We start from the raw sequence: 14807 nt of genomic DNA on the forward strand, positions 1-14807 counted from the left end.
TCTTCACTAGTTTCACCAACTAAATCTCCTTTACTGCTTTGACTCTCCTCCTGAGTTTCACCTTGTTCTTCACTCCTCGACTCATTCTCTCTTCTCAGAGTTTCTTCCTTCCTTTTCGGACTTCTAGTTTGAATTATACTTTGAATATCTTCCCTTTGTTGATTTGTTTGATTACGTCTTACAAATGTATTTTGAATTTCTTGACCAAATTTTTTCCAGAATTCTTTTGCTTTCTGTATTGTTTTGAGTCTATACCATTTCTGTTTGTAGTTAACTGAAATGCCCTCTAGTTTTTCCCATTTGTAAAAAAAAATTCTTACTTAGTTGTACAGTCAAATATTTGTAGTCTTCCCGTTTCCGTAAGATTCGCTTGGGTATGTCTTTGTAAATTTTTATTTGATTTCCTTCAATGTTCCATTCTTTATGGTAGCTTTGGAAAAGCACATCATCTCTAGCTTTTATCCTCACTAAGGCCTGTTACAGACTGCCAAAATCAAGCTGCTTCGGGTCTCTTTGGAGGTATGCTATTTAAATGATGCATGGGTCCTAAGAGTCTGGAGGTCGCACCAAAGCCACACTCCATTCCTATGCACTGGAGGGCAGCTTTGGTGCAGCTTCCAGATTCTTAGGATGCATGCATCATTTAAACAGCATACCTCCAAAGAGACCCGAAGCAGCTTGATTTTGGCAGTCTGTAACAGGCCTATGTAAGTCACCGCGTCTCTTGCAGTGTTTTTCTCTGTTGCCATAGCAGAATTCACTCTGAATGCCTTGTTAATTTCCCATGAATATTCCAATTTTGGTATTTCCGTATATTCTGCTAGCACTGTGACCACATAATCATGTAGATTGTCATTTTTCAACTCCTTTATCCCGTGAACCTTCAGACAATTTTCTCTTATTTTTAAATCCTCTAAAGCCTTTTTGGTCCAATTCCCTCTCGTGTTGCGTTGTCATTTTCTCCGTTGTTTCTTCTATCTCTTTAGTTTTCTCTTCTGACTTTTTAATTTTTGATTTAGCTTGATTTGCATCTTTCATCATATCATCAACTGATTGAGAGATCTTTTTAATTTGCATTTTAAAGTCTTGTTTCAAATCCACTCTTACTCTCTTGCTGGAGATTAGCTTGATATTTTCCATTTTATCATCTATTTTCCTTATTTCCTCCAAAAGTGGATTGAGTTCAGTTGATCCTCTTCTTTGTTGCTGCTGAATCTGTGCTGCTGCAGCAGCTGCAGCTTTTTTCGCAGCTGAAGCCATTATTATTTATAATTGATTTGTAATTACTCTTACAGTTTGTAGTTCCACTTATCTCCCTCTTCTTCACACTTCCTCTCAAGTCCAATACAAATGAAATAACAACAAAAATATTATGAAGCAGTTAAGGGAGAGAAAAAAAATAAAAAAAGAAATAGAGTAGGCAAAAAGCAGCTTCACAAGCAGCTTGAGTAGCTTAAAGTAGCTTAAAGGCTATGTTTCTGTCCCAATTCTCTTACAGTCTCCAATGGCTTCTAAAGTAGCTTTACAAAGTTACCTTTAATTGCCTCTCACTTGCAGTCCGTAGCAGCAACAAAAGGATATACTGATAGCACCCCGCCCCACAATGAACTCCCTTGGTGGTTTCATGTGGATGTTGAATAGCATTGGGGATAGGATGGTGCCCTGGGGAATGCTGGATTTAAGCTCCCTCTTAGATAGCAACTGACCCCAAGCATCTCCATCTGGAATCTGTTTGAGAAATAGGACTGGAACCATAGCAATGCATTGCCCCTGATCTCCAGTTCCCTCAGGCGTTCCAGAAGGATGCCATGGTCAATAGGATCAAAAGCCACTGAGAGGTCCAAAACCATCAACAGGGTCGCACTTCCTCTATCAATACTCAAGTGGAGTTGATCTAAGGTGAGCCTAGCAATCTTGACTCCGTATCCCATCCTGAAGCCAGTTTGAAATGGGTCTAGATAATCTGATTCTTCCAAGACTGCTTGGAGTTGAAGAGCAACTGTCCTCTTAATCACCTTGTTTACAAATGGAAGATGGGAGACTGGTCTGTAATTGCTAATGTCCAAGTGATCTAGGGAGGGGCTTTTCAGAAGCGGCCGTACCACCGCTTCTTTTAAGCAAGATAGAAAATAGCCTTCCCTAAGAGATGCATTTAAGATATATCTCAGGTGAGTCCTAAGTGCATCTCCTCCTTGGATGGCCAGCCATGAAGGGCAAGGCTTGAGAGGGCAAGTTGTCTTCCTCACACTTGCAAGGAGCTTGTCCACATCCTCGGTACTCACAGATTCAAAATGATCCAGTATGATCTTATTCACAGAGTCACTGGACACTTCACCTATAGCCTCTGCAATTTGAATCAATTTTTTTTCCTGTTTTCCTGTTTATATACTATCATTTTTTAATCCAGTTTTAGTACTGGGATCGGAGGGTGGGCATAGGGATTTATTCTTTTGGATTTTATTGTAACCTCAATGTATTTTATTGTTGTAATCTACCCATATGGCAGGCTCCAATAATGTGTTCTGGGAAGTGGATTTCTGGATCAGGTCCCAGATGCTTCCTTCCCCACTTCAGCAGTCCCTTTATGCTTCTCTTACCTTGCTACTTTCCCTCCCTCCCTCCTTGCTTCCTTATTTCTCATCCTTTAACCTACATCCCTTCAAGGGGGTCCAAGGCCTTTTCAGCATTTTCCCAGAACCGGGATGGGGTTAATCTTTCTGGGGCTGAGGGTTTTTCTACTGGTCCTCCTTCGCAGAGTTGTTGTCAAGGAAAATCCAGATCTTATGGGCCTCTAAGCCTAGTTTCCAGGTTGCCAGGGGGAAGGGAAGGAGTGCATCAGGGGTTCAGTAGCCTCCCCTTCCTTCCTTCCTTCCTTCCTTCTTTTGAGGAGATTTTGAAGAGGGTCCAGGAAAGGCAGGCTCTGCTTTGGAAATAGTCTCTCTGTGTATATACACACATAGATAGATAGATAGACAGACAGATAGATAGAGATAGATGTATGTGTGTTTGCCTCTGCTGTTCTTACGGCTGGAAATGTAGCTGAGGACTGAGGAGAGATGAAAGGGTCAGTTTTGTGCAAATTCACAACTTTTGTGTATTAAAGAGTCCAGTGTGTTCAAATAGCAAAGAACTTTATTGAAAACACATAGTCAGGAATTCAGTGTTTAAGCCAGAACTGCCCGCTTCAAACCAAAGAATATATTGAAACCCTAAAACCTAAAACTCCATCTTCTTCCAAACCTGGCCCCCACCTACAATTCCCACCATCTATCCCCCACTATTAACCAGCCCCTCTTTGCCATCCTTCTCTCACACACAATCTCTCCCTGTCCCAGACATCCGAAGAAGCTTGCTCCCTTTCTATTACTACTGGTCCCCAACTTTCTTCAGCCAACATCCCACAGATTGCGAATGCTGTCCAGGTACTAAGTTGTGACTGGATGAGAATCTAATGAGCAGACAGGTGTAGACCATGGTAATGAGCTAAGTAGACCAGGTGATTGTATTAACTAATTAGAAAGGTATAATTGCCTGGTGGATCTACTGGGTCTTGGGAGCATTCATTGAATCCTGCTCTCCATGCTGCCCTCATGGTAATGTATGCATGCTGCTGTATTCATATTGTTTTGCTTCAGTTTTTGAGACTTCTATTAAGTAAAGTTTTGTTAAATTTCCTCAAACCTCTGCTGTCATTTTTTTTCTTTAATACTCACACCCCAACAATGGTTATGGGCCCAGAGCGCCACCATGGAGGTGTTGTAGTTTGGAGAAAATTAGAAGTCTGAAGAGTCTGCAGTTATTTCATTTGTTGGGCAGACAAGAAGCAAGAGGGCTTGCTGAGCACCTGATATTTGTTTTTTGGATAAAGGTGTTGAAGATCAGCAGCCATGGCCAGTACAGTGATTGGTGGTCTACCACTTGAGAGGCTCAATGACCATAATTATTTGACTTGGTCTGTGAAGATGCAGTTTTTTCTTGTTAAAGAAGGTTTATGGGGAGCTGTAGAAAATCCCCCAGCACAGCCTGGCAGAGGTCAGAGGATAGCTGCCCAAAAGGCTCACTCCTGGATTGTTTTGGGAGTAGAAGAGAGCCAGCTCAACCATATAAGACACTTGCACACTGCAAAGGAGTGTTGGGAGGCTTTGTGAGGAATCCATATTCGCACTACTGCTACTTCCAAGATGTCCTTGTCTAGGAAGCTCTACAGAGCACATCTGGAGCCAGAAGGGGATGTTTTGCAGCATTTGCAGCAGCTTTTTGTTGAGTTGTCGGAGAGAGGCAGATTTTTTGAAGAAAGTGACAAAGTGTTTATTGTTTTGAGTTCCCTTGATGATTCCTGGGACAACTTTTCCCAAAGTCTGGAGGTTCTTCCAGAACAAGACTTGACAATGCATTACCTCACCGGTCGTCTGTTAGAGGAAGAAGCAAAAAGGAAGGAACGCCGAGTGGAGCGGGCAGTTTCCAAGCAGCATTTCAAGAATTCTTTGGCTCAGCCTCAGCGTAATGGTGAGGCAAACAGCGGAGAAGGCGTATTTGCTGTAAGGAAGTGCTATCGCTGTGGTTCCACGCAGCATCTTCAACGCTTCTGTCCAGCCTTGCAGAGACACGGTGGTGCAGAGAAGAAGAAAAAGCAGGGAGTCAAGTCACAGATTGTTTCGGCTGCATTTCGTTCAAGCCAGGAAGAAGGGAACTGGTTGATGGATTCTGGTTGCGCATGCCACATTGCGAACCAAAGGCACCTTTTTGAGTTTTTGGAGCCTGCAAGTATGGATCATGTTAAGTTGGGAAATGGTCTTAAGGTTTCCGTTGAGGGAATGGGAGAATGCTATGTTCCCTGTTTATCCACAACACTGAAAAATGTATTTTATGTGGCAGAGCTAAAATTTAGTTTTTTGAGTGTAGCCTGACTGACTGAAGAAGGCTATCAGATATCTTTTGTTGGCACAGGTTGTGAAGTCAGGAAAGGAGGGGAACTCTGTGCTAGAGGGGTTAAAAGGGAAGGTCTTTATTATATGACTCCCAGTGAACAGAGTTCTGTGGGTGCAGTATATGATAATAACCCTCCACATGACAAATGCATTCATTTGCTGCACAGGCGTTTAGGCCATGCCAGTTTCAAAGTGATAGAGAAAATGAGGTCTCTGTATGAGGATAACAAAGTGAAACAATGCAAGTTATTTCTTGACTGTGCCCTATGCAAACAGTCAAAGAGCAAAATTCAGCCAATAAGGAGGAAAAGCAACAGGGTGATTGAAAGGCCATTTCAGTTAGTACATTTTGATGTGGTAGGGCCATTACAAGCCAGTTTAGGTGGAGCTAGATATTTTGTTACTTTTGTAGATGACTACAGTCGTTATAGCTGGGCTTATGTTATGAAAAACAAAGGGGAAGTTTTTCAAATATTTAAGAATTGGGTTGCCTATGTAGAAAGGCAATTTGGCCACAAAGTGGCACAATTACAATCAGACCGAGGAGGAGAATACTTGTCAAGCTGTTTTCAGCAGTGGCTGAAAAGAAAAGGAATCCTGCATAGACTTACCAACCCTTTTTTGCCTTGGGAAAATGGCATAGTGGAACGCCATGGGGGAATGCTCCAGGTAAAAGACTCACTACTGTGTGTGTGACTCAGGTATGAGTACTAAATATTGGGCTGAAGCTTTACTCACAAGCAACCCAACCTTACACATTTAAGGATTTTTGGGAGTTATGCCTGGGTACATATTCCAAAGGCACAAAGAAGAAAGGGGCAAGCTAAAGCTAAGATTCTTGGGTTATGCCACAGGGTGTAAGGGATATAGGTTTGATGGAGGCTATGGCGGGTTACAGACAGGCAAAAAGGGGTGTGTTCATGACGTCATGAAGGTATAGCCTTCAGACAGCCCTTACCTGAATGCCGCCATGAACATGCCGCCCGCACGCCCCAAGCGGGAAGAAGCGACATTAAAAAGGTGCTGCTTTTCCCTGCTTCTTTTCTATATACTGCGCATCTCCGTTTGTAAGCAGCTGCACCGGTACGCCAGAATTGCTACGCTGCTAATTTAAGTTGCCCATTTAAAAGCTCCGAGTCAGCTGCGTCGCATAATGAGTCGGGGTCCTGGAACATGCGCAGTTTGCACCGAGGCTCTTAATTAGAGCATCAGATGCCATGCAGATGTGGAAGCTGCAGTACAGCTGCACTCTATTTTAATGCTCGTAACCCTAACCCTAGAGCAACATGTACGCATGCGCTGCTAGAATTGGGGAAAGTTTGGAATTTAAAGTGAACCCCTACACACATTCCTGTGCCATTTTCACCTAACAATAAAAAACCCCTAAAACTTTAAATATTTACATATGTACAAGGGAGGTGATGGGGGGTGGCAGGGGGACAGTGGTGGCAGCGGCGACAGCTGTGGCTGTGCATTGCAGATTCAGCAAGAGCACAGGGACCAAAGGAGAGGAGGCATCCATGATGCTGGTGACACTACCAACGTGCAAGCGGACAAGGATGCCAACACCAGCTGATCACCAGCTGGCAGGAGACCACTATTGTTCTTGGGCAGGGCGGGGGAAAAGGTTTTAAAGGGACTTGGGCACTTTAAATGTGCACATAGGCTTTCTGCAGCTGCTGCTGAGCGCCGCAGCTGCGCATCCGCCAGCTGGCAAAAGAAAAAAAAAGCCCTGTTTTTGGCCGCCCGTGCAGAAGCTGCCTCTCTCTTTGCAGCGTCCTGCAAGGTGGCGGTTTGGAAACTGCGGGTCAGAAACAGCCCCAGGTGAAGCATCTTCACTGCCCCCCATGTGGAAACCCCATCACCTGAGCCATGCCCCCAGGGCGGGCGGTCTGGAGGCTCCGTATTCAGCAGAATACATCTCCAAGACGTCTTCCGCTGCCCGTCTGTACCCCGCCTATGGGAAAGTGGTAATATACCAGAATGCAAGTTTCATTGAAAGCAACTGGAGGCATGTTCATGCCAATTCAGAAATTCTTCTACCTGTGAATGGGAGTGATGGGATAGACAGTACTGGTGTTACACTTTCACCACCTCAATCTCCTCTTAATGAAACTACTTCATCTAGTGGTCAACAGGTAAAAAGTCCTGAGAAAAGCCCTGGGAATGTTAAAAAGGAGGGGCAGGAAAGCCCAAAGGCTTCAATTGAGCAAGACACTACTATTCAACCAAGGAGGTCTCAGAGAGAGAACAAAGGGGTTCCACCTGAAAGATTTTCTATTCCCAATGTTATTAGAGTTTGCAATATTATGTTAGAGCCCCAAAGTTATGAGGAAGTTTTGAGTTTGCCTCCCAGTGAGAAGGCAAAGTGGGAAGAGGCAATGCAAGCTAAAATGAAATCCATGAATGATCACAAGGTATATACTGTTGTGAATCTGCCAGCAGATAAAAAGCCTGTAGGGTGTCGTTATGATTTGTTAATTTCGTCTTCTGTATCAAATGAGTTATGCTGTTGTGTAGACAGTGATTTTGCCAATGATGTACAGGACAGAAAGTCTACAACAGGCATTGTTATGTTTTTTAGCAAAGGTCCTGTAATATGGAAATCTAAGAAGCAGAGTTTTGTGTCAATTTCTTCAGCAGAAGCTGAGTATGCCTCTTTATCTGATTTATGTTGTGAATTAGTATGGTTTATACAACTCCTGAAAGATCTACAAATTGAATTAGAGAAGCCTGTCACTGTTTAAGAAGATTCTCAAGCATAGATCGAGATGGCAACAGAAAGGGTAAAAAGTCGCACTAAGCATGTTGATGTAAAATATCATAATGTAAGAGATGTTGTACAAGCCAATGTAATACAACTAATATATTGTGCGTCACAAGAAAATGTAGCTGATGTGTTCAACAAGCCATTGGTTGCCGTGAAACATAAAGAGGTGATGTCCAGGCTTGGCTTGATTCAAAATGTTATATAAGTTGGTTATGCATTTCATCCAGTGCACAAGGAGGGGTGTCCAGGTAATAAGTTGTGACTGGATGAGAATCTAGTGAGCAGGCAGGTGTAGACCATGGCAATAAGCCAAGTCAACCAGGTGATTGTATTAAGTAATAAGAAAGGTATAATTGCCTGGTGGATCTACTGGGTTTTGGGAGCATTCAGTGAATCCTGCTCTCATGGTAATGTATGCATGCTGCTATACCAAGATTTTGTACAGTGCTATTCATATTGTTTTGCTTCAGCTTTTTGAGACTTCTGTTAAGTAAAGTTTTGTTAAATTTCCTCAAACCTCTGCTGTCATTTTTTGCTATTATACTCACACCCCAACATTTAATACCGGCACCAATCTTTCTTCAGCTAACATCCCACAAATTCCAAAAGCTATCATTCCCATAACTATTCTAGCCAGCTGAAAGAAATCCCACCCATCTATCCAGCTAACCTATTCCACAACCCATAATCCCTAGTCAAATTTAAATAATAAAGCTATGATCTATACTAATAGCAATTATACCCTAAACTTAAAATATAACTTTAAAACATAAGCAGACATATGAACGCACAAAATCACAACGGCCTTCTCTTATCACCACTGGCTTAAAAATATATTCTTTGTAGTCTTTCTTGAAAAAAATAATATTAATTCACTTCTGGGATTTGTGTGGCTTCTCTCCAGTGTGACTTTTCTCATGTGTCATTAGGTCTGACTTCTGAGAAAAACATTTCCCACAATGCTGGCATTTGTATGGCTTCTCCCCTGTGTGGACTCTCTGATGTTTCACTAAGTTTGACTTCTGAGGAAAACATTTCCCACAATGCTGGCATTTGTATGGCTTCTCCCCTGTGTGGACTCTCTGATGTATCACTAGGTCTGACCTCCAACAAAAGCATTTCCAACAATGCTGGCATTTGTATGGCTTCTCTCCTGTGTGGACTCCCTGATGTGTCACTAGGTATGACTTCGACGAAAAACATTTCCCACAATGCTGGCATTTGTATGGATTCTCTCCAGTGTGACCTTTCTCATGTGTCACTAGGTATGACTTTGAATAAAAGCATTTCCCACAATGCTGGCATTTGTATGGATTCTCTCCAGTGTGACCTTTCTCATGTGTCACTAGGTATGACTTCGACGAAAAACATTTCCCACAATGCTGGCATTTGTATGGCTTCTCTCCTGTGTGGCCTCTCTGATGTGTCACTAGGTATGACTTTGAATAAAAACATTTCCCACAATGCTGGCATTTGTATGGATTCTCTCCAATGTGACCTTTCTCATGTGTCATTAGGTATGACTTCGACGAAAAACATTTCCCACAATGCTGGCATTTGTATGGCTTCTCTCCTGTGTGGCCTCTCTGATGTGTCACTAGGTATGACTTTGAATAAAAACATTTCCCACAATGCTGGCATTTGTATGGATTCTCTCCAGTGTGACCTTTCTCATGTATCACTAGGTATGACTTCGACGAAAAACATTTCCCACAATGCTGGCATTTGTATGGCTTCTCTCCTGTGTGGCCTCTCTGATGTGTCACTAGGTATGACTTTGAATAAAAACATTTCCCACAATGCTGGCATTTGTATGGATTCTCTCCAATGTGACCTTTCTCATGTGTCATTAGGTATGACTTCGACGAAAAACATTCCCCACAATGCTGGCATTTGTATGGCTTCTCTCCTGTGTGGCCCCTCTGATGTATCACTAGGTATGACTTTGAATAAAAACATTTTCCACAATGCTGGCATTTGTATGGATTCTCTCCAATGTGACCTTTCTCATGTGTCATTAGGTATGACTTCGACGAAAAACATTTCCCACAATGCTGGCATTTGAATGGCTTCTCTCCTGTGTGGACTCTCTGATGTGTCACTAGGTGTGCCTGCTGAGAAAAACATTTCCCACAATGCTGGCATATGAATGGCTTCTCTCCGGTGTGGACTTTCTGATGTCTCACTAGGTATGACTTCAAAGAAAAACATTTCCCACAATGCTGGCATTTGTATGGCTTCTCTCCGGTGTGGACTTTCTGATGCTTGACAAGGATTGACTTGTAAGCAAAACGTTTCCCACAATGCTGGCATTTATGTGACTTCTTTCCAGTGTGGATTCTCTCATGATTCAAATGTTCTTCTGTAAAGAAGGACAGTGACAAATAAGACTGAAAATCAGAGTTAAGAGAGGAGAGTGTTACCCCATGATTTAGCCCTCATTAAACCCTCCTTATCTGAAATAAAATTAATAAAGTTGCTGTGAGTAACCCAAGCATGACCCTGCTGTTTATGCCCCTAAATCCATGGAATGGTGGTATCCTTACTCATAGGAGCTAGCAAAGAATGGGGACTGCCTTGAGGGAATCCATGGAAGCAGACAGTCAAGGACTGTTGAAGAAAAATATTTCATTAACCATGGGCAAAAGTACTTTGATTGACAGGTAGAATCATATCCTGTGAGATGGCCATAGAGTCCTGAGTCAGAGCCCAAGGCATGATGGAAGCTAACTGCAGAGGTCCCTTCATGATGTTTGGCACCAGGAGATGACTCACAACCAATGCAGTATGCAGCTCACATGCGGATTTGTGTGGGTTGGATTGGAGTCGTGTGTACAAGGAATGGTGAAGTTGATGGAAGTCGGAGAAGAGAGCTTGCAAATATTTGTATTATTTTGCAATTCAAGAGAGAGTTTAAAAGCCATTTAAACCTTTTTGAACACTCAGTTTCTGTCCCGAAGCAACAATTACAGTATAATTTTTTGCCCTGGCTGGCTGTTCTTTGACATCAGTCCAATTACAGACAGTCTGTGGGTTTACATGGCTAAGCACCTTAATGCACTCGCCAACCCCACTTGTCGCAGGGGCTCCTGACTTCTCTTCCCATTTCAAACCCTCAGCAATTGGAATCCAGATCCGCCTAGCTAACGTATAACTATTATGAAAGTCTTACATCTCTTGACCACTTCTCACCTGTTATCTAGTTCTTGTGCATGTGTGTGAACCCTTATGTGTGTATGTGTGTGTTTTCCTTTTCCCCTAAATAAACCATAATACCTAATTCAAATGCCTTTGGAGTGCTGTGTGCTTCCGGGCCTGGCACAGGTGGGCTGAATCCCGAGGTCACTCTTGCCCCAACCAAATTATATCTCTCTTTTCAGTAAAGTACTAAATTCCCCTAAAAGCATAGCACTTGTAGGAATACTCCCCAGACTCAAGCATTTTAGGTAACAAAGGGCTTCTGGAATCAATCATGAAACTAAGCAAGCACAGGTAGGAAAAGAAACATTAGAGAACAAGCAGGTTTTGTATCTCCCCTTCCTACCTTCATAGATATTACTCATAATTGCTAAATGGAACCCCTAAATATGTCTGAAAAAAAGGATTTGAGCTGGTTCTCACCAGTTCACTCAATCCAGTTCTTAAAATCTGTCAGGTTGGTGGCTGCCTCCCAATCCCAAAGCCCCTCTCCTGGCCCTTCCCAGAGGTCCCTTCCTCTCCACACAGAGCTAGGCGATCATGGCTTTGCTCCTGCCTTCCCCTCCTGGCTCCCAGAGGCCTGATCCCCTTCCCTTTCTCCCTCCGCTCCCCAACCTTCCCTCTTGCCCATCTGCACTGCTTCAGCATTTCACCTTCAGCATCTCTTCCCTGCCTTTCTGTTTTTTTACATTCCCCTATCTCTCTATCACAGACAGAAACACACCCACAGAGTGTGTGTGCTGCATAAAAGGGACACTTTGAGGCCCATTTTTGAGAAAGGCAGGATAATCAATATACAAATAACTCATTGGGAAAGACAAGGCAAGGGGGCTGGGACCTGAACTCCCATTTTGGTGAAGGTCAAGTGCGAGAGGAGCCTTAAAACAGCCTTAAGACATCTCTAGGACAGGGATGGACTACTGTTTGGGTATTGGCCCCCAGGGGATCTCAGGGCCACCCCACATTGTATTCCCTTTGGGGGTATAAATAATATTTTGCCCCTCAATATCCAACAGCATCCATTTGGGGAAGTGGTATCCATTTTGCCACTGTTTTCTGAGCCATTACAGGGCCAAGGGAGGCATTTTACCCAATAAGCCTCTCCAGAGTCTCAAAAGGCTGGAAGAGGGGCCAAAAATCCCGGAAACTTGGTCAGGGATTGGCCGAGGAGCATTTGGAGCCAAAAAGCATTTATCTTTATGGTTCCTACCCACAAAATCCTAGAAGTGACATTTTAAGATCCTTAGAAAGTGGAGAGCAATAGTGCCTCACTAAACCACAAATTCTAAGATTTCACATAAAGTTGCTATGACAATTAAACAACATGTCAAAGGGATCTAGGAGTCCTGGCAGACCACAACGTGAACATGGGTCAACAGTGAGATGCAGCAGCTAATAAGGCCAATGTCATCCTAGGCTACATCAATGTGAGTATAGTGTTATGGCAGGGGTTTTAACTGGATGACCCTTCTAGTTTCTTTCAACTCTATGATTCTATGTTATTGATTAAGTGAAGTAATAGTGCAACTCTATTGTGCTTTGGTCAGGCCCTCACTTGGAATACTGTGTCCACTTCTGGTCACCACAATTCAAAAAGGATGTTGAGAAGCTGGAGTGTATCCAAAGGAGAGGAATGAAAATGGTAAAGGGTCTGGAAACCATCAAGCCCTATGAGGAGTGGTTTAGGGAGCTGAGAATGGTTAGCTTGGAGAAGAGAAAGTTAAGAGTGGATATGATAGTCCTGTTCAAATATCTGAAGAGATACTGAGGATGGAGCAAGCTTTCTTTCTGCTGCTCTAGAGCAAAGGACACGGAACAATGGACACAAGCCACAGGAAAAGAGATTCCACCTAAACTTCCTGGCAGTAACAGCTGTTCAACAGAGCATGGTGGTGTCTTATTATTATTATTGTTATTGTTATTATTATAAGTTTATAAAGCGCTCCTTCTTTGAAGGTCATTATAGATCTTTGAAGGTCTTTAAACAAAGGCTTGGTGACCATCTACCGGGGATGCTTTCAATGTGTATTCCTGCATGGCAAGGGATGGAACCAGATGGTCCTTGTGGTCCATTCCAGCTCTATTATTCTATGATTCTAAACTGGAATCATAGTGCCATGAAAATGTAGTATGAAAGGGCCCTCAGTGTTCATAGTAAGAGCAATGAATTCAGCTTCCTTCCCCACAGAGGCCACATGCTCATAATTCTCGATCATCACATAATTGTACATATGTTTCTGCTTCTTTGTCAACAGTTTCCATTCATCCTCGGTGAAATATACCACCACATCTGCAAAGGTCACCTGCAATAGAAAATGACCCTCTTCCAATGACAAATAAAAGGGGGGGGGGGGGAGAGAGCACATGATGCATCCCAAAATTATTTGCTCACCTCAGAATTTAGTCCAGGAAAAAAGCTACTGCCATTGAGATCCAGTTGGTCTCAAATTCTTTCAATATAATAAACAATATAATTTAGGCCATGGCTGGGATATTGATGATGTATTACGATACTGACTATCCCAACACATACAGTACATTTAGCCACCAAAGCATTATGGTGCATTTAGAGATTTCTTGCCATATTTCAGAGGCAAATGTCATTTTTAAAAAGCAATTCTGGGGAGTACTGTGGGTTTGAGGGCCACCGGGCCACCTCCAATTTAGATCCAGAGACATTCTCCCATACCCACTAACATTTCACAGATGGAAAGAAACAAGACACACGTGGACAAGCAACACCAGAAAGTGGTGAAGTTGGTCAAAGTTGTTTATGGGGAAGATCACACAAGCAGGGAAGAACACAGCAGTTTGCTTTTGCCTCTGACTCCTAGCAAGGGCAAGACCCTGCCCCCTTCTTTCTTCTCCTCTCCCCACTTTTGAGTTTATGGTGCTCAAAATCCTTGGCACTCATAATGCAGAAATTGAAGTGAGCTGACGAAGGAGGAAAGTGGGAGGAGAAGATAGAAATCAGGACATTTTAAAAGCCCCCGAAATAATAGGGTAACAGAGGATTAACCAGGACTGTCTCTGCCTAACTCGGACAGTAATTTATTTGCTTCCTTTCATAAATTGGCCCAGCAGTGACCCAGATAAAGCTAATAGCATAGCGACTCACCAAAGAGTTCTTGTACTTCTGCATCCTCTTTCTCTTGGAGCCCAGCTCCCTCTGCTTGGCCTCTGTGTCGGCCATCAGGTGGGAAGGGGTAATGGGTGCCCTGCACTTAGGTCACTTCCAGCAAGAGAGGCCCAAAGCCGTGTCCAATGATGCCGAGAGGATGTTCCTGAGAAAAGGAACCGGGGTTAGGATTGGCTTGACAAGAAACCCTGCAGCACTCAAAGACACAGAGAACAGCATCCTGCTGGTGACATACGCAACTGACATATGCATCCTTTGGGCCGATGCAGAGGTGGGCATCCCCTTCTTCCCTCTGCACCAAACAAAGCCCCCTAGACCTAGCATAGATTCACTGCAGCTCCCCTACACAACAGATACTCCATGGCTTCTTAGAGTGGTGGGGAATTAGAGATGGCCATGGTTATGTCCCTGTTACTAGATGTGAAATGAGTCCATCTCAGCTGAAACCTCCTGACCGCCACAGTGGCCCTCAGAGGAAGATGTCTTCATTTTGCTCCCAGCTACATAAACACAGCTGGATGCTTCTCCAGTACCTCGCACCCAAGACTCTCATCAGGCATGTAATATGCAGGATGGCTTCGACAACTCTATAGTTCTACCTAGGTCAGTGAATGGCCCATTGTAGCCTCTTTCCACCCGGAGCTGGAGCTTAAGAGGGTTCTGCTGGGTTAGCCTGTCTGGTCTGGTGGCCCTTCATTCTCTCAGAGCTCTCTCTTCTCAGGTTGCTCCCCTTCCATGGGATCCAGTCCTTCTCCCAGGATCGGGGGTCACA

General features: G+C 43.4%; 1 protein-coding gene and 1 long non-coding RNA gene across 2 annotated transcripts in view; both read right to left on the minus strand.

Moving 5' to 3' along the window:
- Positions 1-14807, minus strand: part of LOC149290501 (uncharacterized) — a 185101-nt gene that overhangs the window by 156459 nt on the left and 13835 nt on the right. The window lies entirely within an intron of this gene.
- LOC149290505 (uncharacterized) lies at positions 6968-11248 on the minus strand. The gene is made up of 3 exons (XM_089489308.1): positions 11243-11248; positions 8635-9962; positions 6968-6971 (listed from the first exon to the last, which is right to left on the minus strand). The coding sequence occupies exons 1-3, from the start codon at positions 11246-11248 to the stop codon at positions 6968-6970; spliced, it is 1338 nt and encodes a 445-aa protein (XP_089345434.1).

The sequence above is a fragment of the Sceloporus occidentalis genome, unplaced genomic scaffold (genome assembly GCF_023333645.1).
Source record: "Sceloporus occidentalis isolate IW3139 unplaced genomic scaffold, rSceOcc1.0.p SCAF_39, whole genome shotgun sequence".
NCBI lineage: Eukaryota > Metazoa > Chordata > Lepidosauria > Squamata > Phrynosomatidae > Sceloporus > Sceloporus occidentalis.